The following is a 20624-nucleotide window of genomic DNA, read 5'->3' as shown; positions in this document are numbered from 1 at the left end:
TTCCGCGCCCCCCCAAAGCTCCTGGGCGCAGTCGCATCCTGCGGCCGCTGCTCCCGTGCCGTGGGGCCAAAGGGGCCGAGTTTGGGTGCCATTCCCCCCCCCATCGCTTTGCACCCAGTCCCCCTCCTGGCGGGGGTGGGGGGGCGTCTCCGTTGGTGCCCCCCATTTCAGGACCCCCCCCCCCCGGCAGTGCCGCAGAAGCTCTGGCTTGAGCAGCTGCCGGCAGGCGCTGAGCCCCTCCCGCGCCGAACTCCGTCCTCGCGCGCCTTCCGCGCCGCTCCGGGATGGGGGGGGTGGGGGCTCGGGGGGGCCGGACCCTGGCGTGGGAAGGCCGGGGGGAGGCTGAGCGAAAGCGGGGGCGACACCGGCGGTACCGCGAGGGCAAAAGTGCAGCAGCTGCATGCGGCACCCCCTCCCCCGCCTTCATTTTTCGGGGTGGGTTTTTGTGGGTTTGGTTTTTTTTTTTTTGTTGTTTTTGTTGCTGTTTTTCTGTTGTTGGTGGTTTTTTAATACACTTGTTTTGCTATGGGGGGGGGAGCGGGCGGGGGGGAGGGATAACTTTTAAACTGTAGTTTTTTTCTAAGCCGTTCCCAGCGTGTGTCCCCCCACCCCCTGCCGCATCGCTCCCGCCCCCACCCCGGCCCTTAGGATTTATTTAAATAAAAACTCGTTGGGTTTTGGTTTTTTTTTTGTGTGTGGTGTTTTTTTTTTTTGTTTGTTCGTTTTTCCCTATTTCCAACCCGAGCTCAGCTTCTTAATTTTGGGGTCGGGGGGTCGGGATCCAGCTGGGAGGTGCCCCCGCCTCAGCACGGGGGGAGTGTCTGGATTTGCGGGTCGTGGCGGGGCGGCAGGGTGGCCCCCGCAGCCTGGCAGGGAGCCGGGGTTGGTGGTGGCACTGTGAAGAGGGGGTTTTTCTGTAGGGGGGCACAGTCAGGGCCCTGCAAGGGTGGGGGGGGGGCGCGGTGGCGGCTCTGGTTGGGGGGGGGGGGTGTCACCTGTTCTCTCCGGTGACGCAGCTCCAGGGAGAGGCGGCAGAGCCCCAGGGCCACCAGCCCGGCCACCAGCATGGCCACCAGCGCAGCCACCGGCCTGGCCACTATGTCCCCTGCCTCGCCTACCACAGAGCCTCAGCGCAGGGCCAGGGGGGCCCGGAGCCCCCCCCCCACCCCCCCCAGCCAGGGGGCAGCAAGGGCAAGGATCCTCCCCCCTACCCAGCCATGGGGGCCCAGGGGCGAGGACCTCCACCCCCCCACCCAACCATGGGGGGACCCAGGACCCCTCCAACCACCCACAGGGGCCTGTGGAAGCAAGGACCCCCCCCCGGGGACCCAGGACCCCCCCCATCCACGCAGCCATGGGAGCCCAGGACCCACCTGCAGGGACCTGTGGGTGCAGCTACCCCCTCCCGCGTATATGGGGCTCTTGGAGTGTGGGGTCCCTTGATCATGGGGGTCCCAGGGATGCAAGCACCCCCCCCACCCTGGAGTCCCATGGGGTACAGGACCCGCCCCCCCCCCACCTCCCGGCAGGGGATCCCTTGGGGTGCAGGGACCCTGGGCGGGGGGCACGGCGGTGCCCCGCACTCACCCTGATCCGCCCAGACACTGAGCATCACCTCGCCGGCCCCGGCGCCCTCCACGCGGAAGAGGAGCACGCGGCCGTCCCCGGCCCTCTCCCGGCACCAGGCGCGGGGGTCCCGGGGGGGCGCGCGCAGTGCGTGGGCGGTGACGCGGGCGCAGGCGCGGCTGCAGTTCCCCCGCAGCGGCCCCCGCCCGAAGGCCCCGCAGTCGGCGCAGTCGCTGGGGACCCCCGGCACCGTCAGGGCGCTGCCCTTGCCCCCCCCGTCCCTCCCCTCCCCTCCCTCGTGCCACCCCTGCCAGCCCCACACCCCCCCTTCCCACCCAGCCCCATCCCTGTCCCCACACCCCCTGCCCCCTCCGCACTGCACCCCGTGCGCCATCCCAACCTGGGTCTCTGTCCCCCTCTCCCCATCCCCTCCCCCGCCCCCCTGTCCCCATCCCCCCCCCCCGCCCCCATGTCCCCAGCGTCCCGTGCCGGGGGCTCACCGGAGGCGCTGGCAGGGGGTGCGGCAGGAGGGGCAGTGGGCACAGAGGGGTCCCACGTAGCCGGGCTGGCAGACGCAACTCCCGCAGACGCAGCGCCCGTGACCGCTGCACTCCCGGCCGCCGCTCAGGCAGCCCCCGTGGCCCAGGGGGCACCCGCAGCCGCTGCCCCCGAAGCCCTCGTGGCAGCGGCACCTCCCGCACACGCACTCGCCCCGCTGCGGGCCTGGTCACCGGGCCAGCGTCACGCCAGGCTGCTGCTGGCCCCGACCCCCACCCGGGACCCGTGGGACAGGGATGGGACCCGCGGGGGGTTGGCACAGATGGGGACGGGACCCATGGGGACAGGGGCACGCGACGGGGACAAGGCTGGGACCCGTGGCGGGCGGACACGCGATGGGGACAGGACATCACGGGACACGCAACGGGAACTGGAACAGCCCAGGGATGGCACCCCTGGGGATGGAACCCCTCCCGTTCCTCCAAGGATGGGCACAGCCCCCATCCCCCGTGTCCCCCCCCCGTTTCCCCCCCCCGCGTCACCTCCGCAGGGCAGCCCGGCATGGTGCTCGCAGGTGCTGCTGTCGCACTGGCAGAAGGTCCCACTCAGACCGGGGGGGCACCGGCAGGCCCCACAGATGCACTGGCCCCTCCCACTGCAGGGGGGGCTGGTGCTGTTGGGGGGCTGGCAGCCCCCCGTCGCCTCCCCCTCACACTCACACCAACGGCCCCCACGGCCTGCAGGGCAGCTGGGTGGGGGGGCGGCCATGGTCAGCTCCAAGGAGCCCCAAACTGCCCTACCTATGGAGCCCCCCACTCCACTGCCCCTCATCTTACCCCACGGATCCCCAACCCATGGACAACCCACCTTGCCCCCTCCAGCCTCCTCCATTGCCTCTCATCCCACCCCACGGACCCCCCAATTCCACCCCATTGTCTCCATCCCACCCACCACTCCCAGGCTCCCACCCCATCCCGACCCCCCCATCCACCCCTCTCAGACCCCCAACCTGCCCCACGGCCCGCGCACCTGCAGACCCCGCAGAGCAGGACCCCGCCGTGGCAGAGGGGCGCCTGGGGCTGGCGGCGGGCGCAGGAGCAGCCGCAGAGGGTGCCCAGCTCCAGGCTCAGCTCCTCGCGCGAGCCCAGCACCCGCAGCCCCATGCGCCGGGGGGACGCCAGGCAGGCGCTCGCCCGCACCCGCACTGTGAAGGTCACCTACGCAGGGGCACCCGTGGGGGCACCCATGGCGTGGAGGGGACACCCACAGCATGGGGACAGATGGAGGGAAGGCCGCCGGGCCAGACACACGGACACGCAGGGACACGGGACAAGGGGACACAGAAGGCACAGGGTCAGGGCCTGGGGCCCTGCCACCCCTGTGGGTCTCCCACGGCCCAGCCCTGTCCCCCTTGAGGGACCCCCACTCCTGCCCCTCACCTGTGCCTGTGCCCCCCCACACCCCATGTCTCTCTCCTACATCCCCTCCCATGCCCCTTGTCTCCCCCCACCATGCCCACATCCCCCTCTCCCGCCCCCCCGGGTCCCCCTCACCTCCTGGTTCACGTGGACACCGGCACAGAAGCCACCACGGGGCCGGGGGGGGCCAGGGGGGCCCCCGCAATGGGACTCGTAGCTGAGGCTGATGCCGGGGGGCAGCGGCAACGAGTGCTGCAGCTCCACGGTGGACGAGAGGCTCTGAGGAGGGGCACCCACGGGTGTCAGCACCCACGCCCCACCTGAGGGGGCACCCACACGTGTCCCCCTCCACTCACATCATAGGCGTCGGCAATGAGCTGCACCACGTTGCTGGAGTCCTCCCGCAGCTCCCCCACCACCGATTTGGGGATCAGGCGGCTCAGCTCCTGCGCGGGAACAGAGGTCAGGGAGGGCAGGACTCCCCCCACCCCACCACCCACCCACTCGAGACCCCCACCCAGGCACCCACTCACCTGGTAGAGGGGCACGGTGGGAGCTGTGACAGCGAAGACGAGCTGGATGTTGGCAGCCGAAAGCACCTGGGCCAAGTGGCCCACGGAGGGGTAGTCCTGCAAGGGGGAACGTGAGTAGACACCCACCCCAAAAAAACCCACCCAGCTCCCGCCTCTCCCAGGACCTACGTAGAGATGGCTTTTGGCATAGACGCCACCAGCGTCGAGGTGGCAGCGGGCGTCGCTGGGGATGACGACGCCGCCCAGTTTGCCGTCCCCAGCTGTGTGGAAGGCGTCGTCCGAGGCGAAGACCAGCAGGCGCGTGGCCGGGCGCCAGCCGATGCGCTCCTGGGGGGGCACACCAGGCTGGCACACACACGTGTGCACGGGCACGCTGGCACACGCGTTGTGGACAGTCATGCTCACATGGGCTTTTCGCGCAGGAGTGCTTGCACAGGCTCTTGCAGGCACGCACGCTTGCACACGTGTGTGGCCTCGCTGGCAGACAGGCGTGTGCTGGTGCACTTGCACACACTCGTGGATACATATGTGCTTGTATGCTCTCTCGCCTGCACACACTCTTGTACACACACTTATTTGCAGGCAGGCGTGCTTGCACGCGCTCTTGCACACTGGTGCGTTTGCAGGCGCGCGTGCTGGCAAGCCCAGGGGCACTTGCTCCCACACATGGGCGCACTCGTGGATGCACTTGCACGAGCACTCGGACACGCTCTCTCACGTGTGACATCTGTGCGTGCACTTGTAGAAGCTCTTGTGCGCCAGCACGCTCGCACATGTGGGAACACTTGTGTGTGGGTGCTCGTGCTGGTGGGTGCGCGGGCTCCCGCCCACTTGCCCGCGTGGTAGAACACATGCACGCGGCTTCCTTCGCGTGCCCCACCCTTGCACACTGTCCTTGCGCGTCCTGCCCTCATGTCCCACCCTCGCGTGCCACACTGTGCCCTCGGGCCCTGCCCTTGCCTGCTGCCCTCGCACAGCCTGCCCCGCCCTTGCGCCCCGCCCTTGCGCATCGCCCTTGCGCAGCCTGCCCCGCCCTCGCGCGCCCACCTGGCAGACAGCCACCTGCATGATGGCATCAAAGCCACCCTCGGCCGCATCCAGGTTGCCGGAGACGCGTTGGCGGCCGACGCGCTCGGTGAACTCCTCGGCGTCGTCGGTGAGGGAGAGGAGGTGGCGGAAGGCGGCCGGGGGGTCACAGGGCTCCCGTCGCTCCAGGCAGGGGTTGCGCAGTTTGGCAGGCACTGTGCTGACGTAGGGCAGCACCGGTTTGTCCACGAAGGAGCCGAACCCTGGGGGAGGGGAAACGCAAGTTTTGAGGACGGGGGAGCAGCCAAGCACCCCAGAAGGTGGGCAGAGCCTGCGGCCCCACCGATGCGCAGGGAGGAGGTGGCGTTGCTCAGGGCGGCAGGGAGGCCGTGGCCCAGGCGCCGCAGGTGCGGGAGGTCGTCGCGCATGGAGGAGGAGAGGTCGGCCAGGTAGTAGAGGTCCAGGGGGCCGCCCCCCGCCCGCCGGAACCGCACCTGGAAGCTGCGCTCCTCTCCTGGGGGGGACAGAGGGTCAGGGGCGGCAGTGGGCCCCACGCCCGCCCCCCGTGGCGCTCGGCCATGTCTCCCCAGCCCCACGGGCTCTTGGCCCGCAGCCACACCCCTCATTCTCCCCAGCTCCCCCCCCCCCCAAGTTTCTCTCCCCCTCCACCCCCCATCCCCCCCTCACCAGGCCGCAGCAGCAGCCGGACGCTCCGGGGTCTCAGCTGGGCGGGCGCCCCACGCCCCCCCACGTCCTCCAGCACGCGCACGCTGCCGAGCGGGTCCACCACGGCGCCGGGGGGGCACCCCGCGCGCTCCAGGGCCTCCCGTGGGGCGCAGCGCGCGCCCTCCGCCTGCCCCCCACGCGGGAAATCCTGCGGGAGACGGGGGTCAGCGTCAGCACCCGCTACCCAGCCCTGCACCCCACTGCCCACATTCCCCCGTGCCCACCGCATCCCTCCTGCGCCCCCCGCCCCCCACCCCGAGGGGACACGGGAGACGGGCGGGTGCCGGCTCCTGCCGCCGGGGGGGGGGCCCTCCTCCCCACCCGGGTTTTCGGCACCGAGGTTTTTGCTGCTTCCTGGTGACAAAACCACAGGGCCGGGGGCGGGGGGCTGGGGCCCCCACGGGGCCCCCTCGGGACATGGGGACTCTCCCCAGCACCCCAGGTCCCCAGCCCATGCCCACCCAGGGGGACCCCAGACACACGTCGCGATCCCCCCCCTGCGGGCACCACAAACCCCACGAGGACGGGGAACGCCCCGAGGGTGGGGTGTGCGCGTGAGGGAGTGTCGGGGGTGGGCAAGGTGGTGGGGGGTCAAAGCGGGGGGGGGGGGGGGTCAGGGTGGGAGAGGTGAGGGGATCAGGGTGCGGTGGTCGGAGCGGGGGACCGGGGGCGTCAGTGGGGGGTCGGGGGGTTGGGGTGGGGTCGGGGTGCGGGTCGAGGGGGTCGGGATGGGAGTCAAAGGGAGCCAGGGTGGGAGGGCTGGGGGCTCAGGGCAGCCCCCACTCACCGGCTCCTCGCACCAGGCGCAGCGCGGGTGGGAGCGCACGCACGCCTCGCAGGACGCCTGGAGCTCGCAGGACACTGGGGACAGTCGGGGAGGGTCCGAGAGCTCTGGAGGGGGCAGGACACCCCCCCCCCCGAGACCCCCTCGGTGCCCCTCCGCCCCTCACCTTCCCCAGCGCCCCCCGGGGTCGCCAGCAGCAGCAGCGGCAGCAGCAGGAGCCCCCCCGGTCGCCCCATGGCTCCGACGCTGCTGGGGGGGGCGGGGGCCACATCCTGCCGGGGGGGGCGGGACCCTGCGGGTGGGGCAGCCGCATCCTGACCCCCGCCCCCCCGTGGGAAGGACCGGGGCGGGCGGGAAAGCGCTCTGCCCCTCCCCCTCCCCTGGTTGGGGGGCACGGGATGCAGAGGGACCCGGCGGGCGCGGACAGAAAAGGGCACCCCGGGGGGGGGGGCTCGGGGTGCGGGTGTCAAGGCAGACCGGGGGGGCTCGGGCGGATTTGGGGGGCCGGAGGGGGCTCTCCCATCACCGAGGGGGATGGAGACAGGGGATCCCGGGGCACCCCCTCGCGGCGGCCGTGCGGACCTGCGGCCTCCGGTGCGCCCCACGGGGAGGGGGCGGTCCCCAATGTCCCCGGGGGGAGCTCCATCACTCCGGGACGTCTCCCCCCCCGAAATGCCGCCCCATCCCCGGGGGGAGGGTCCCCAACTGCCCCTAAGCGGGACGGATACGCACTCCCCCACCTCCCCCCATCCCCAGCTGCTCCCCACCATCCCGGGGGGCCCTCGACTGCCCCCCCCCCACCACACCGGGACCCGCTCCAAATTTCCACCACTTTATTTTGCAAAAATAGAAAAAAATCCCGTGTGTCCCCCCCTACTCCCGCGGGGGGAGGGTGGGCTGTAAACATGGTGGGGGGGTCCCCGGCGCGGGAGGGGCATCTTGGACACGAGGGGGGGGCAGCGACGGGGGGGGGGTATCCCCCCGGGGCCAGGGGAGACCCCAGTGTAAACGCAAAGGAATAAATAACGGGGCAAAGTGCTGGCCCGGGGGGGGCACTGCCCCTATAGTGTAACAGGGCCCCCCCGAGAGCTGTGTGCCCCCAAAATACAGGGGGAGGCAAATTGGGGAGGAGGCAGGGAGCCTCCTATCCAGCCAGGCTGGAGGTAACAGACATTTGGGGGGAGGGCAGTTTGGTCTGAAGGGCAGCTGGGGTGCAACCCTCCCCTCCAATAAAGCTGCCCTTGGGGGGGGGCACCCGCAGGGCCCCCCACGGTATCGGGGGTCGCTATGGCTTGGGGCGCTCCAGTAATATCAGGGGGAGTATGGGGACACCAGGTGCCCCCCCCATCTTTGGTCTCTGTAGTGTTGGGAGGTGGGCTGGGGATTTGGGGGAGAAGGGGTCAGTGTGGGGGGAGGATTTTGGGGTCCTCCCAACCCAACAGCATCGAAAAGCAAATCCCACAAGCAGCACCCCCCCACTCCCCCAGAGAATAATCCAGCACATAAAGCGCCCCCCCCCCAATGGGGGGGGGGGGGGGAGTCCTGCCTGCACCCCAGCAGTACACTGCTCCCCCCCCCCAGATCCACCCAATAAATAATAAATCCTGGGTGTCTGGGTGCCCCCTGCTCAGTGGAGGGGGGCACCCCAGGAGCGTGAGGCATTCATTTGGGGGGAAGTTTTGGCATGAAGCTGAGGGTGCGGTGGGGGCGCCCCCTTGGGCCCCCCAGCTTAAGGCAATCGCTGTGCTGTGGGGTCTCCCCCCTCGCGGCTCTGTCCGTCTCTGGAGCCCCCCGCCAAACTCGGGGGGTGGGCACCATGGGGTGCTCCCTCGCCCCTGCCGGAGCGGGGGGGGGGGGGCTCTGGAAGGCACTCGTGGGTGTCCTGCCCCGGTGGGGGGGAGGGCTATGGGGAGGCAGGGAGCCCGGGAGGGCTGTGGTGGGCAGTGGGGGGTGGTGCGCCCCCCCCCTCCTCCCCCTCAAAGATGTCAGGGTTCTCCAGCATCTCCCGGATCAGGGGGGGCATCGGCCCTGGGATCTCCATCTTCAGCGAGACGGCTCGCTCTGCGCCTGCGGGACCCCGGCAGCCCACAGCCCCCCGGCAGCCCCCTGTCAGGCCCCCCGCCCCACATCCCCTCTCAGCGTCCCCATCAGCCCCCCTGCCCTACATCCCCTCTCATCCCCCCCATATCCCCTCTCGGACCCCCCACCATCAGCCCCCCACCCCCCCACCCCACATCCCCTCTCAGCCTCCCCCGTGAGCCCCCCCGCCCCACATCCCCTCTCAGCCTCCCCCGTGAGCCCCACATCCTCTCTCAGGCCTCCCCCCGTACAAAGCCCCCCAGTTTGGAGGGGTGCTGGGGCCCGCCCCCGTGCCCTCACCCTTGGCGCTGATGCCGCGCAGGTCGGTGATTTTCATCAGCATGCGGGGGAACATGTGGGGCTGGCGCGGGCGGCGGCGGCGCGCATACACCCTCAGCGCCTCCAGCAGCGGCTCCTGCAGCTGCTCCACCCGCTGGGGCTCCTCCAGCTCCATGCGGTCTGGGGGGACACGGGGGGTTGCACCAGTCCCCGTCTAGGGGTGGGGAATGGAGGGGCACGGGGGTGGCACCCCCTGGTCTGGCCTCTGGGTCCCCTCAAGTGACGGGTGCCCCTGAAACTTGGAGTCTGGGGGCAGGGGTCCCAGGCGACCCTGCTGCCTCCCGACCTGGAGGTCCCCGTGTCCCCATATCTTCGCCCCCTCCTGACCCAGAGGGACCCATGTCCCAGCTGCCTCCTGGTCTGGAGAACCCCATGTCCCCACCGCCTCCTGTCCCCGTGTCCCCACATCTCCACCACCTCCTGGCCCCGCAGCCCCACACCCCCCACCTCCGCAGATGAGGCAGATGGCACTGAGCAGCCCGGTTTCAGCATCGTCCATCTGGAGGGGCAGCAGCTGCCCGGCGAAGGCGAAGACCAGGTCGGTGAGGGGCCCGAAGCCAGCGTTGTGCATCTGCGTGCGGTTCAGCGTCAGCCCGTCTGAAAACGTCATGGTGTCCTGCTCCGGCGTGTAGCGCGTGCAGATCCGCAGCATCTATGGGGGGCCGGGCCGGAGGTCAGGACGGGCGCGGCGACCCCCCCTGCCCCGCCCCACGCCCCCTCACCAGGATATCCAGGCAGGCGGCCTTCAGCAGGGTGATCTGGTCGGCGATGCTGAGCGCGGTGAAGCCGGGCAGGCGCTTGGCGAACTCGACGATCTTGATGATGCACTTGGTGGCCAGCTCGCTGAACTTGTCCCACAGCCCCAGGTCCAGCTGCACCCGCTGCTCGGCGCTCAGGCTCTGCGGGACGGAGACGGGGATGGGACAGGGGCTCAGCGCCTAGCGTGCGGCGCCGTGCCCCCCCGGGCCCCCGCTCACCGTGGTGTACTTGCCCAGCTGGCAGAGCGCGGGGAAGGTCTCCCGGTGGGCCCTGCTGACCCTGCGTACCAGCTCCTCCAGCTCGGGGCTCAGCGCGGGGCTCTCGGCCGCCGCTGCCTCCTTCACCTCCTTCTTCTTCTTGTTCCTGTCGTTGCGGACGGCTGCGGGGGGGGGGAGGAGTGTGGGGGGCCGGGGTTTGGGGGGTGCAGATGGCACCCCACCACCCTTTTCACCAGGGCGCAGGGACAGGAGGCGCGAGGAGGGTCCCTCATGTATCACGGCTGGATGGGAGGCCAAGGCCCCCCCACCCCGAGGGGGCACCGGCCAAGGCCCCCCCACCACCCTAGGGGGTGACAGGCCCTGCCTCCCCCCACCCCCCTACCCCCACAGGGAGACACCTCCACCCCCAGGCTGCCCAGCCCTGCACCGGGCGGGACATCAGCGATGGTGGGGGGCCAGAGCTGTGCCCCCGCGGACCCCCCCGGCGCACCTTCCCTGGACATGCCGACCTCGAGGCACTTCTGGAGGCGGCAGAACTGGCAGCGGTTGCGCGTCACCTTGCTGATCTGGCAGTTCCCGTCGCGGTGGCACCGGTATGCCATGTTCTTCTGGATGCTGCGCCGGAAAAAGCCCTGGGGGGGACACGGGGCGGGGGGGGACAGGGGGCTCTCCAGTCCCCTCCACTGAGATCCCCCACCCCAGCGCCCCAGGGGGTCCCCACTGCCCGGGGGGTGCCCAGTGCCCCCACCTTGCAGCCCTCGCAGGAGCTGACGCCGTAGTGGTAGCCCGAGGACTTGTCACTGCAGACGAAGCAGGGCTTGTAGATGCGGGGCGGGGGGGGCGGCGAGGGGGAGCCAGGCACCATCTCCTCCGAGCTATGGCTCTGGGTCTCCACGGCTGAGGGGGCAAGCGGGGGGGGGGGGGGGGGGGCGGGTGGTCGGGCAGCTGCCGGAGACCCCCACCCACCCAACCTGCGTGAGCGTCCCCCCCCAGGCTGGGAGCTGCCACTGCCTCCCATCGCTGGCTCGGGGGAAACTGAGGCACTGGGCAGGGTGCAGGGGTCTGGCTGCCCCCCCCAGCTCGCGTGGGCCCGGGGAGCGGCAAAGGGACAGAGAGGAGCAAGGCATGGGAGGAGGGGATTCAGCCCAGCACCCCCCCATGTCTCCCCCTCCCCAGGGTTGGCGGTCTCAGTCCCCCCGCAGAGGTGCCACCGCGGGGGTGGACACACATTGGCGTCACCATGGCGGGGGGGGGGGTGCGGCGGGACGCAGACCCCACCCTGCCCCGCAGCCTGAGCAGGCGGCTGAGGTTTGTGTGTGTTTTTATAAAAAAAGCCGAAATTGCTGAAATTGAGGAAATTCCTGCCCTTGCCCGGCGTCAAACAGCCCATTTATAACTGGTCCCAAAGCGGTTCCAGCTGGACGGGGGGGGTGGGGGGACCAACAGGGCCCTGGCCTTGCATGCGCCTGTGCGCGCACACGCGCCACAGCCACCTGAAAATAAACAGCCCCCCCACCCCCCCTCTGCTGTGGAAATGTGCCACAACCCACGCCACCCCCTCGCACGCTCACCTCGCACACTCCTTGTGCGAGGCACTGAGGAGGTAGAGCAGCACTGGTGTCCCCCTTCCCGTGCCTCAGTTTCCCCACCAGGAGTCACCAGCACTGATTTTTCTTTTTTCGGGGGCAGGAGGTTGCTGACCCGAGTCCAGGCACCCACTCTAACAAACCCACAGCCACGGAGGGGGGACACGCACACGTGACAACACCACTGCGGGGACCCCCCTCCCCCTCAGTTTTGGAACATCAAGGTGGGGTTCCCCCCCAGGCCTCCCTGAGGCCTAATTTGAGGGGGCGGGGGGTCTCCCCCCACGCCAGGCCGCGTGGGGCGGTCCCGCAGGGGTTAACCGCCACAGTGGCAGCGGCGCTGGGCGGGAGCGCGGCCCCGCACTGGAACCAGTTTGGCCGCTGGAACTGGGAGAGCAGGCATGGGTGGGGGAGGCACGAGTGGGGGACCGGGGTGTCCCGCTGTGTCACAGCCGTCCCCAGCGGAGGTGGCGGGACGCCCGCTCCCGCACCACGCACTCACACAGCCGGGTTTCCACACCCCACGCGCGTCACTTACACGCCTTGGCGGAGCCACACGCGCACGCCCACTCCCACGGGGTCACACTCGCAGTTGCACACGCGCTCACGCACGGAGTGACGGACACGCACACACCCGCGGACAGTCACTCCCACGCAGTTGCACACCCGCTCTCCCACACCCTCCCACACCTCCCACGCACCGAATCACGCACACCCCCACTCCCACGGAGTCACACTCACTGCCGCGCAACCGCACACCCGCTCTCCCGCCCGACCCCCCTCCGCGCCTCCCCCCATCCCGCGGCCCCCTGGCCCCGCCACGCGCGGCCCCGCCCCACGCCCCCGCACGTACCGCGGCGCGCGGGCGGCGGCCAGGCGGAGGGCGGCAGGGCCCCGCACCGCGGCCCGCACCCCGCCTTGCGCAGCGCGCAGGCCCCGCGGTTCGTCACGTCGTGCAGCCGCCGCGGCCCCGCCAGGCAGTCGTACATAGCGGCGGCCCGCACCGGCCCCGCTCCCGCTCCGGCCTCGGCCCCAGCCCCGGCGGGTGCGGCCCGGCCCGGCCCCACGGCCCAGCGACCGGCGCGGGGCGGGGCGGGGGCGGGGCCTGGCGAGGGGCGGGACCTGGCGGGCACGGGCGCGGGTGGGCGGCGGACACGGGCACCGGCAGGGGGTCGCACGGCGTCACGCGTGGTGTCAGGCCGAAGGTCGCGCACACGCGGTGTCACACACACACACAGTGTCACACACACACACGGTGTCACACACACACACGGTGTCTCACACATACACATGGTGTCACACACACGGTGTGTCACACACACACCCCCCACGTGTCACACACACACACAGTGTCACACACACCCCCCCCCATGTCACACACACACTGTGTCTCACACACACACGGTGTCTCACACACATGGTGTCTCACACACACCCCCCTCGTGTCACACACCCCCCCTCGTGTCACACACACACCCCGTGTCACACATACACTGTGTCACACACACGGTGTCACACACACAGATGGTGTCACACACACGGTGTCACATACACAGATGGTGTCACACACACGGTGTCTCACACACACCCCCCACGTGTCACACATGCACACAGTGTCACACACACACCCCCCCATGTCACACACACACCGTGTCTCACACACACACAGTGTCACACACACACACGGTGTCTCACACATACACATGGTGTCACACACACGGTGTCTCACACACACCCCCCACGTGTCACACACACACACAGTGTCACACACTCCCCCCCGTGTCACACACACACCCCCCCGTGTCACACACACACCCCCCATGTCACACACACACGGGAGGGGGAGTTCTGTGGTGCCTGCACCCCCACCCCCAGCCCTGTGTCACTTCCCCAGTTCCTCCCAGCCCCCCATGTCACCCCCTGTGCCACCCCATGTACCCCCCATCCCCTCATCCGTGTCCCCTTGGGCCTTGCACGACGCTCACACGGGGCCAGGCCAGAGGGGCCGGGCGGTGGGGAGCTGTGCGAGGGGGCAGGCAGACACACAAGGAAGGGGGAGGGGGTGTCTGTCCATGCAAGGGTTGCACGAGGCTGTTGGTGCAAAGTTTGCACAGCGTGGGGGTTTCTGCGCAAGCATTGCATGGGGGTGTGGGTTGGTGCCGGGCTTGCACGGCCATCGTGGGCCGGCATCCTCGTGCACATGCTCACGCTCACGTGAGCAGTGCACACTCCAGGCGTCTGCGGTGCCCCTGAAAGGCTCCAGGCTGGGCAGGAGGTGCCACAGGGCCCCTGGAACACACATGTGCGAGGCCTGCTGGCGTGCCCTGGCAGTATGCGGGTGACATCAACCTGCGCCCTGAAGCAGGTGTGATGCCAAGGCCCCCAGTGCTCCCAGGCTGTCATGCGACACAGGCCGTCACGCCAATACGCGTGGCCAAGCAGGAGCAGGCAGAGTGGCTCCTGGGACACGGGACACAGGGATGAGGGGGGTCTCTGCCACCGAGGGGGGAGCATCTGTGACTGCACATGACTGGGCGTGAGCACATGTGAGTGTGCGGTAGGAGCATGTAAGACCGTGCAGAAGCATGCCTGAGTGTGCACAGGTGGGCGTGAGCATGCACACATGTGTGCCCACCCCTGCCGTGCCCTGCAGCGTGTGGCTGCGCTGAGCAGCAGCTGGCGTGTCCCCACGTGTGCGGACATGCAAGGCTGGCAGCACCTGCCCAGCCACATTCCTGCCACCCCCAGCTGCACCCGCACCCCCACCTGGGCTGTGTCGCCCCCACCCATGCTGGTACCTTGCCCATGTCCTGGTGAGGCCTCGTGCGATGGCGTCTGGGTGCTGGCACTGGGTCCCCAATGTAAGCCAGGCGCGGTGTCACACGGCGCCATCTTTTATTGCACAGGCTTTGCACGGCTTTGCAGCGCACCGCATGGCATGGCGTGGCATTGCGCAGCGCACTGTGGCGGTGCACAGCACTGCATGGCTTTGCATGGGGTCGCACGGCTTTGCAGCGCTCCGCATGGTGCGGCGTGGCATTTCTCAGCATGCTGTGGCATGCATGGTGTCACATGGAAGCACACGGGGCTTTGCACAGCATCGCATGGCTTTGCACAACGTCATTTTCATTGCATGGTTTTGCACGGGATAGCACGGCGTCGCATGGCATCTCACAGCTTTGCAGCGTCACGTGGTGCGGCGTGGCATTGCTCAGCGCACTGTGGCGTTGTGCAGCGTTGCACGGCTTTGCACACCATTGTGTGGGATTGCAAGGCTCTGTGCAGCTTTTGCATGGCGCTCCTATGTGTGACACACACGTTTGCGCACATGCTTGCATGCCACCTTACACACTCAGGCACACACATGCTCAGGCTGGCACCCACGCTTGCACACCCACGCCTGCGCTGACATGGCTACACCCCCTCACATGCTCACTCACACATGCGGTCCCCTGAGAGACACGCTTCTGCACACACGTGTGTGTGCTCACCCTCCCACCCCGGCCCACTCACACTTACCCAGAAGCACCCTCCCCACCCCCACTCACCTGGCATGGCTGTGGGCACATGTGCATGTGCATACATGTGTGTGCGCACTGCCCGAGCCCTGCACACTCTGTCACGTGACACCACCCTGAAACCCACCCCATTTTTTCCAAAACTGCAGGACGACACTGATGAGGACACAGTATGGCACGGTGAGGACACAGCACAGCACGGACATGGCATGGCAAGAACACAGCATGGCATGATGAGAATGTGGCATGGCACAGCAAGGACATGGCACGACAGAGAGAGGACACGGCACGGCAAGAACATGGTGTGGCATGACAAGGAGATGGTATGGCACGACAAGGACACGGCACGGCACAGTGAGGACACGGCACAGCTCAGCCCAGCTCCCTCCTGAAGGAGATGGGGACAGGGACACGTGTGGTGGGGACATGTGGCACGGCCATGTGTGGCGAGGGACAGGCACACTGCGTGGGTGCCGGGGCTGGGATGGTGCCTGTGAGTGGGTGTGGCTTGTCCTGGGTGACTGACAAGCTTTGCACACGCGTGGTGACACGCTTACACACACGGCTGTCCTCGGTGACACACGCCGGTGATACATGGCATGCCCAAGGTGGCACATGTACACCTGCATGGCACGTCCTGGGCGACCAACACGCTTGCACGCACCCCCACACCCTGGCTGGCACGCTTGGAGTGGCACACGTGTCCCCCTTGCACAGGCGCGCAGCCGGCCCGGACGCACGGGCTGGTGACACGCTGGCACGCGTGTGCTCCCCGCAGGCTCCGAGGGGTGCTAGAGCCCACCGCGTCCCTCCGTGTCTCCTCGTGCGCCCCCGTGTCGCACGCAGCGCTCCCGGTCCCCGCCAGGGGGCAGCACGAGCCCACGCCCCTCCTCGGGATTTTCCCCCCGCTCCCCCGTGGGGGGATCCCGCGTGGGGCCGCTCACCCCGCGGAGGCAGCAGGGCGGCCCCAGCCACCGCACCCATGGGTGCTGCCGCGTGCACTGCCCCCTCCCGCCCCCCCTCCTCCCTCAGCGGCTTTGGGCCGTAAATCCCTGCGCGGGGGGGGGCGGCGGGGGGGGTGGCACTGCCATGGGGCTGGGCTGGCCGGGACCCCGGTCCCACAGCCGCAGGGGGGCCCCCATGGCCCGGGCTGCCTGCTGCCCCCAATGTCACCCTCCCCCCTGTTCCCTCCTCCCCTGCTCCCAATGTCACCCCTCTCCCTGCCCCCAATGTCACCCCCTCTGTTGCCCCCAATGTCACCCCCCCTCATGCTGCCTCCCCCCCTGCTGCCCCCCACTCTGCCTCCAATGTCACCCCTCCCTTGGCTGCCCTCGCCCCTGCTGCCCCCAATGTCATCCCCCCCTTCCCTGCCCCCAGTGCCAGCCCCCCCCGTGCTGCTCCCCACCCTGGCATCCCCCACCCTGCCTCCCTCAATGTCACCCCCTCTTCTGTGCCCCCCCCTGCCCCCAGTGCCACCCCTCGCCCTGTCACCTCCCCCCTCCCCGCCCTCGCCTGAGCATCAAGTGAGGGAGGACCACCGCCCCCCGGGACGGGCGCCCAACGGCTGCGGTGAGTATGGGGTGCCCCTCCGGGGTGCCCCTCCCCCGACCCCGATCTCCCGGCTCCGAGTTGTGCGGGGGGGAGGGGCGTTTGTAGAAGGGTGGGGCTGGTGCGCGGAGGGGAGGGGCACAGAGCAGGGACCCTGCGCCGCGTGGGTGCGTGCGCGTGTGCGGGGGGCCTCCCCCTCCTCTCTCGCGCTGCTGATCCCACGGCGCGGCCGCTTCAGCGCCGGCCCCGCCCGGCCCCTGCAACCTGGAACTCCGGGGAGCCGAGCCGAGCGCTGCCGAGCCGAGCCGAGCGCTGCCGAGCCGAGCCGAGCGCTGCCGAGCCGAGTCGAGCGCTGCCGAGCCGAGCGCTGCCGAGCCGAGCCGAGCGCTGCCGAGCCGAGCGCTGCCGAGCCGAGCCGAGCGCTGCCGAGCCGAGCCGAGCGCTGCCGAGCCGAGCCGAGCGCTGCCGAGCCGAGCCGAGCGCTGCCGAGCCGAGCCGAGCGCTGCCGAGCGGAGCCGAGCGCTGCCGAGCCGAGCGCTGCCGAGCCGAGGCGTGTCCAGCCGGGCGCCGCTTAGCGGCACCGAGCGCAACCGAACGCTGCCGCACGATGCCAATCCGAAGATTGCCGAGCGGTTCCGAAGATCCGAGCGGTTCCGAAGATTGCCGAGCGATTCCGAAGGTTGGGTGAGGAGCGGGCGGGCAGGGCCCGTGGAGCGGTGGTGGGCGCAGTTAAATCCCGTTGACGGCGGTGACAAGCGGAGCTTCTCGGGGGTCGGCATCAGCCCTGGGCATGTCGTTATCAGCGGCCGGGGGAGGGGATCCCTACACCCTCAGTTTGCCGATGGCGCCAGGTTGGGCGGGAGCGTTGAGGTGGGGCCGGGGGGCTCCACGGGGGCGTGGGCCGGCTGTGCGAGGTCCGGCGAGGCCGAGGGCCGGGCCCTGCGCTTGGGGCACAACACGCGACACTGGGCTCGGGGGTGCGGGGCTGGGGCGCAGAAACAGAGCTGGGGGCGTCGGTCGAGAGCCGGCAGCATGTGCAGGCGGCCCGGAGCGGCCTGGCTGGTGTCAGAAATGGCGCGGGCAGCAGGACCGGGAAAGCCCTGTGCTCGCCACCTCAAATACTGCGTTTGGCGCCGGGCCCGGGAGTGATGCGGAGGTGCTGGTGCGTGTCCAGAGAAAAAGCTGAAAAGCTGGTAAAGGTTCTGGAATGCAAGCGCTGTGGGGAGTGGCTGGGGGAACCAGAAGAGGACGAGAGGAAATGACTGCGGGTTGCACCAGGGGAGGTTTGGGTTGGAGATTGGATGTCGGGTATTATTACTAATTAATATTACTTTTGTGTGTTTTCTGGTGATTCCACACGATGAGCAAGGAATATTTGCTTCATCACATACCAAACCTTTACAGACAGAATGAGTAATGTGCACAAATAATGTTAGAGCCAATAAAATCCCGACTGGATGAAGTGTTAGATTCACCATTCCTGTTGCTGTTGGTGACCATGCAAATAAGGTGTCCCACCAGCGATGTTCTCCATCCTTTTTCACTCTTTCCAGAACACAGTATATTTCTTTTGCATCATGATGAATGCTAATCATGGTTCTCTGTCCATTGTCTTGACCTTGTTTCAGCCATTGGTAGAGATCATCATCCTGTAATAGGGGTAACGATTCATTACAGTGGGGGCAGGTAACAAATCTTGACACGATGTACGGTTAGACTGCAGTAATTGATGAGATGTGACAGGAACAGAATAGCAAAGTTGCATCCCATGATTTCAGTAAAATTACAGATACGTCTGTTGGAGTGATTGCTTAGATGTACAGTAATATTGCCTAGAAATATCTGTTCACCAAGGGTTCTCGTACAAACACATCCATTTCCACTATCCGCCAGTACAGTTTGAGGTGTTGTCGGGATGTATCTGAAAGTGGCAAACATTTTGTTCAGTGTCACGACAAATGTCTTGTGCTTTAACAGCATTGCTTTGACAAATAAATCCTTGTTGTTCTCGTGGAATGCGTTTGCTGTTTGTCTCCCTTTTGTTGGGCCTGTATGCAGCGTTGCGTCAGATAGAGTATTGTTCCATTGCGATTTAATCCCACTGCACAAGTGAGTGTGTAGTACATACCGAAGCATTGCCTGCTGTTGGAACAAAAGCTGTGGCTTTACTCTTGGAAGGGTCATAGGTAAAACTGACTGGATGCCACCAGCATTGGGATTCCCTTTCAAATTTAGCTGCATTATCCCAAATTCAGTGGGTAAGGTGCCCTCTTCACCTTCTCCTATAATGATGGCCACAGTAGATCGTAACCGCAGTTGAGCTTGGACACAATTAAGAATGAGAGAGACCTTCTTTTGCCTGCAACAAGTGCATCTACAATTAGTTGGTGATCTTTTTCATTAATTCTTTCCTATTGGGGAAAACAACTTCTCCTTGAGGGAGAAGCCCCCAGTGGTTCAGCTCCAGCTTCCGCAGCCCAGGGTCACTCACCAAATCTCCGGTGTCGGTGGGAGAGCGTCCACTCCCTGATGCTGTGTGCAAGGGTTCCCGTGCCTCTGGTAGCCTTGTGGTGCTGCGTGTCTGGGTTTTTGGGGCCTGCCAGTACGTCGCAAGGCTGTCTGCAGTGGCCCTGTGCCACGCAGGTACCCCAGGGCTGGCCATGCTGATGTGCGTTGGGACCTCCAAGCCCCACGACTCCACCGCGAACAGCTACAGTGCAGTTTTCAAGCACACCTGAGCCTGGCAGATACCCTGGGGCCAAGCGCACCTACCTGTGTGAGGCTTTCTGGGGGCTTTCCTGGGGCTGGAGGATGCCCAGGCCTCCACGGAAAGCCGCAGCTAGGCACACTGTTGTGCGCATTGGTTCTCAGTCTCCATCTGTTTTCTGGAGTTGGAAATGCGAGCTGCTGCTTCCCGCGCTTTGCCAGTATCCCCAGATGCTGCTGACTGTAAGGATTCCTGAGCCTCGCTGTGTTGAGGAGTATTAGTTGTTTAGTTTAAATGAGGTGTTAGAAATAGACTGGAGGCAAAGGACGAATCCAATCAGGTGTTAGAAGTTCTCAGAGCAGGAATCACCGCTGGACTGAGTGGCGCGTGCAAAGCACGTGAGGAGCAGTGTGTAGGTTTTAAGGGTATAATTGCCCAGGGATTTCTTTGCTTGGCATCCATCTCTGGAGGCACCCAGCTGACTTTTCCTGGCTGTACAATCTGAATAAATTTGGGCCAGGGGCCCAAAGGGCAAAGTGTTTGTGGGCCTCACTGCTAGCCCTGGGAAGAAAACGCTGCTGAGTGCAAAGGCTGAGCTCTGCTGTGAGGTCAGGGCTGGCCACGCTGCTGCGCATGCGGCTGCCCAAGCCTCACAGGCAGCTCGGGGCTCAGCAAGTTGCTGAGCGTAGCAGCCTTCAAGCTCCACTAATGGCACCGGCATGGGGTCAGCCGCCGTGTGCAAGGCTTCCCGGATCCCTCTGGTCCACCAGTAATAGCTCCGCAGCGACGCACAAGGGTCTCTGAGCCCCACAAATGCACCGGCGTTGGAGCTGCTGCTGGTGCAGGGATCCCTGAGTCTCTGCGGGGCATCAGGGCTGGGTAGGCTTTCGTGTGCCCTAATGACACACGGAGCTGGGCACGCTGCTGCCTGTGAGGGTTTGTCACAAAATCCTGATTGAGGATCCTACCGACTACGCCAATTTAATTGTCATGGAAGCTCACATAAATTAAATCAGATGAGGTGATAAACTAAAAATAAACTTTATTCTAACCAAAATTGTTTAGCAGTACTGACTGGAAATGAGGTAGATCAAGGTTGTATCAGCTGGAGATTATCTGTTACAAACTGATAATGAATTCAAACTTAGCTCTACTTCAAGCGAAATTGCTTTGAGACTCGCATTATATTAACAGTGCCTAGGTTCAGAATGTCACCCAGGAATTAATACTGCACTCAGGAATTCCGGTGATCCAAAACATGCAATCACTCACCCAACAGAGGGAGGGCCTCACCCTCGAGGAGTTTTCTTCAGCGGCGT

At 66.8% G+C, this 20624-nt stretch overlaps 2 protein-coding genes across 6 annotated transcripts; both read right to left on the bottom strand.

The window, feature by feature from the left end:
* Positions 1 to 249: 249 nt before the first annotated feature.
* ITGB7 (integrin subunit beta 7) lies at positions 250 to 6790 on the bottom strand. Of its 3 annotated transcripts, none has more exons than XM_086768760.1 (15): positions 6718 to 6790; positions 6555 to 6628; positions 5729 to 5915; positions 5385 to 5555; positions 5063 to 5304; positions 4184 to 4342; positions 4016 to 4111; positions 3839 to 3928; positions 3618 to 3761; positions 3094 to 3281; positions 2607 to 2719; positions 2067 to 2289; positions 1588 to 1799; positions 996 to 1114; positions 254 to 914 (listed from the first exon to the last, which is right to left on the bottom strand). In XM_086768760.1, the coding sequence occupies exons 1-15, from the start codon at positions 6785 to 6787 to the stop codon at positions 804 to 806; spliced, it is 2199 nt and encodes a 732-aa protein (XP_086624886.1). In that variant the 5' UTR covers positions 6788 to 6790; the 3' UTR covers positions 254 to 803. The 3 variants fall into 3 exon arrangements, with proteins under 3 accessions (XP_086624887.1, XP_086624886.1, XP_086624885.1); XM_086768759.1 differs by having other exon boundaries at positions 256 to 914; positions 2607 to 2812; XM_086768761.1 differs by lacking the exon at positions 996 to 1114 and having other exon boundaries at positions 250 to 895; positions 2607 to 2812.
* Positions 6791 to 8126: 1336 nt separating this feature from the next.
* RARG (retinoic acid receptor gamma) lies at positions 8127 to 12600 on the bottom strand. 3 transcript variants are annotated; one of them, XM_086768668.1, is made up of 8 exons: positions 12386 to 12600; positions 10695 to 10843; positions 10437 to 10578; positions 9947 to 10107; positions 9692 to 9868; positions 9417 to 9621; positions 8931 to 9123; positions 8127 to 8618 (listed from the first exon to the last, which is right to left on the bottom strand). In XM_086768668.1, exons 1-8 carry the CDS (start codon positions 12519 to 12521, stop codon positions 8537 to 8539), a joined length of 1245 nt encoding a protein of 414 aa, XP_086624794.1. In that variant the 5' UTR covers positions 12522 to 12600; the 3' UTR covers positions 8127 to 8536. The 3 variants fall into 3 exon arrangements, with proteins under 3 accessions (XP_086624794.1, XP_086624793.1, XP_086624796.1); XM_086768667.1 differs by having other exon boundaries at positions 8931 to 9089; XM_086768670.1 differs by lacking the exon at positions 12386 to 12600 and adding an exon at positions 12234 to 12248 and having other exon boundaries at positions 8931 to 9089.
* Positions 12601 to 20624: the final 8024 nt, after the last annotated feature.

This window comes from Chlamydotis macqueenii, chromosome 29, assembly GCF_036417535.1.
Source record: "Chlamydotis macqueenii isolate bChlMac1 chromosome 29, bChlMac1.mat, whole genome shotgun sequence".
Taxonomy (NCBI): Eukaryota; Metazoa; Chordata; class Aves; order Otidiformes; family Otididae; genus Chlamydotis; species Chlamydotis macqueenii.
Note: the sequence above shows the minus strand (reverse complement) of the source record. Positions and strands in the feature narration are given on the sequence as shown.

Bases quoted from the DNA above. Each gene is read 5' to 3' on its own strand.
- ITGB7 (XM_086768759.1), bottom strand. From the start codon at position 6,787: ATGGGGCGACCGGGGGGGCTCCTGCTGCTGCCGCTGCTGCTGCTGGCG. The intron at 5,916-6,554 runs GTGAGTGGGGGC...CGTCTCCCGCAG, and splicing joins GCGCCTGGTGCGAGGAGCCG to GATTTCCCGCGTGGGGGGCA. The intron at 3,282-3,617 runs GTGAGGGGGACC...GCCCCTGCGTAG, and splicing joins GTGTCCACGTGAACCAGGAG to GTGACCTTCACAGTGCGGGT.
- RARG (XM_086768667.1), bottom strand. From the start codon at position 12,521: ATGTACGACTGCCTGGCGGGGCCGCGGCGGCTGCACGACGTGACGAAC. The intron at 10,844-12,385 runs GTACGTGCGGGG...TTGCCCCCTCAG, and splicing joins GCCGCCGCCCGCGCGCCGCG to CCGTGGAGACCCAGAGCCAT. The intron at 9,869-9,946 runs GTGAGCGGGGGC...TCCGTCCCGCAG, and splicing joins AGCTGGGCAAGTACACCACG to AGCCTGAGCGCCGAGCAGCG.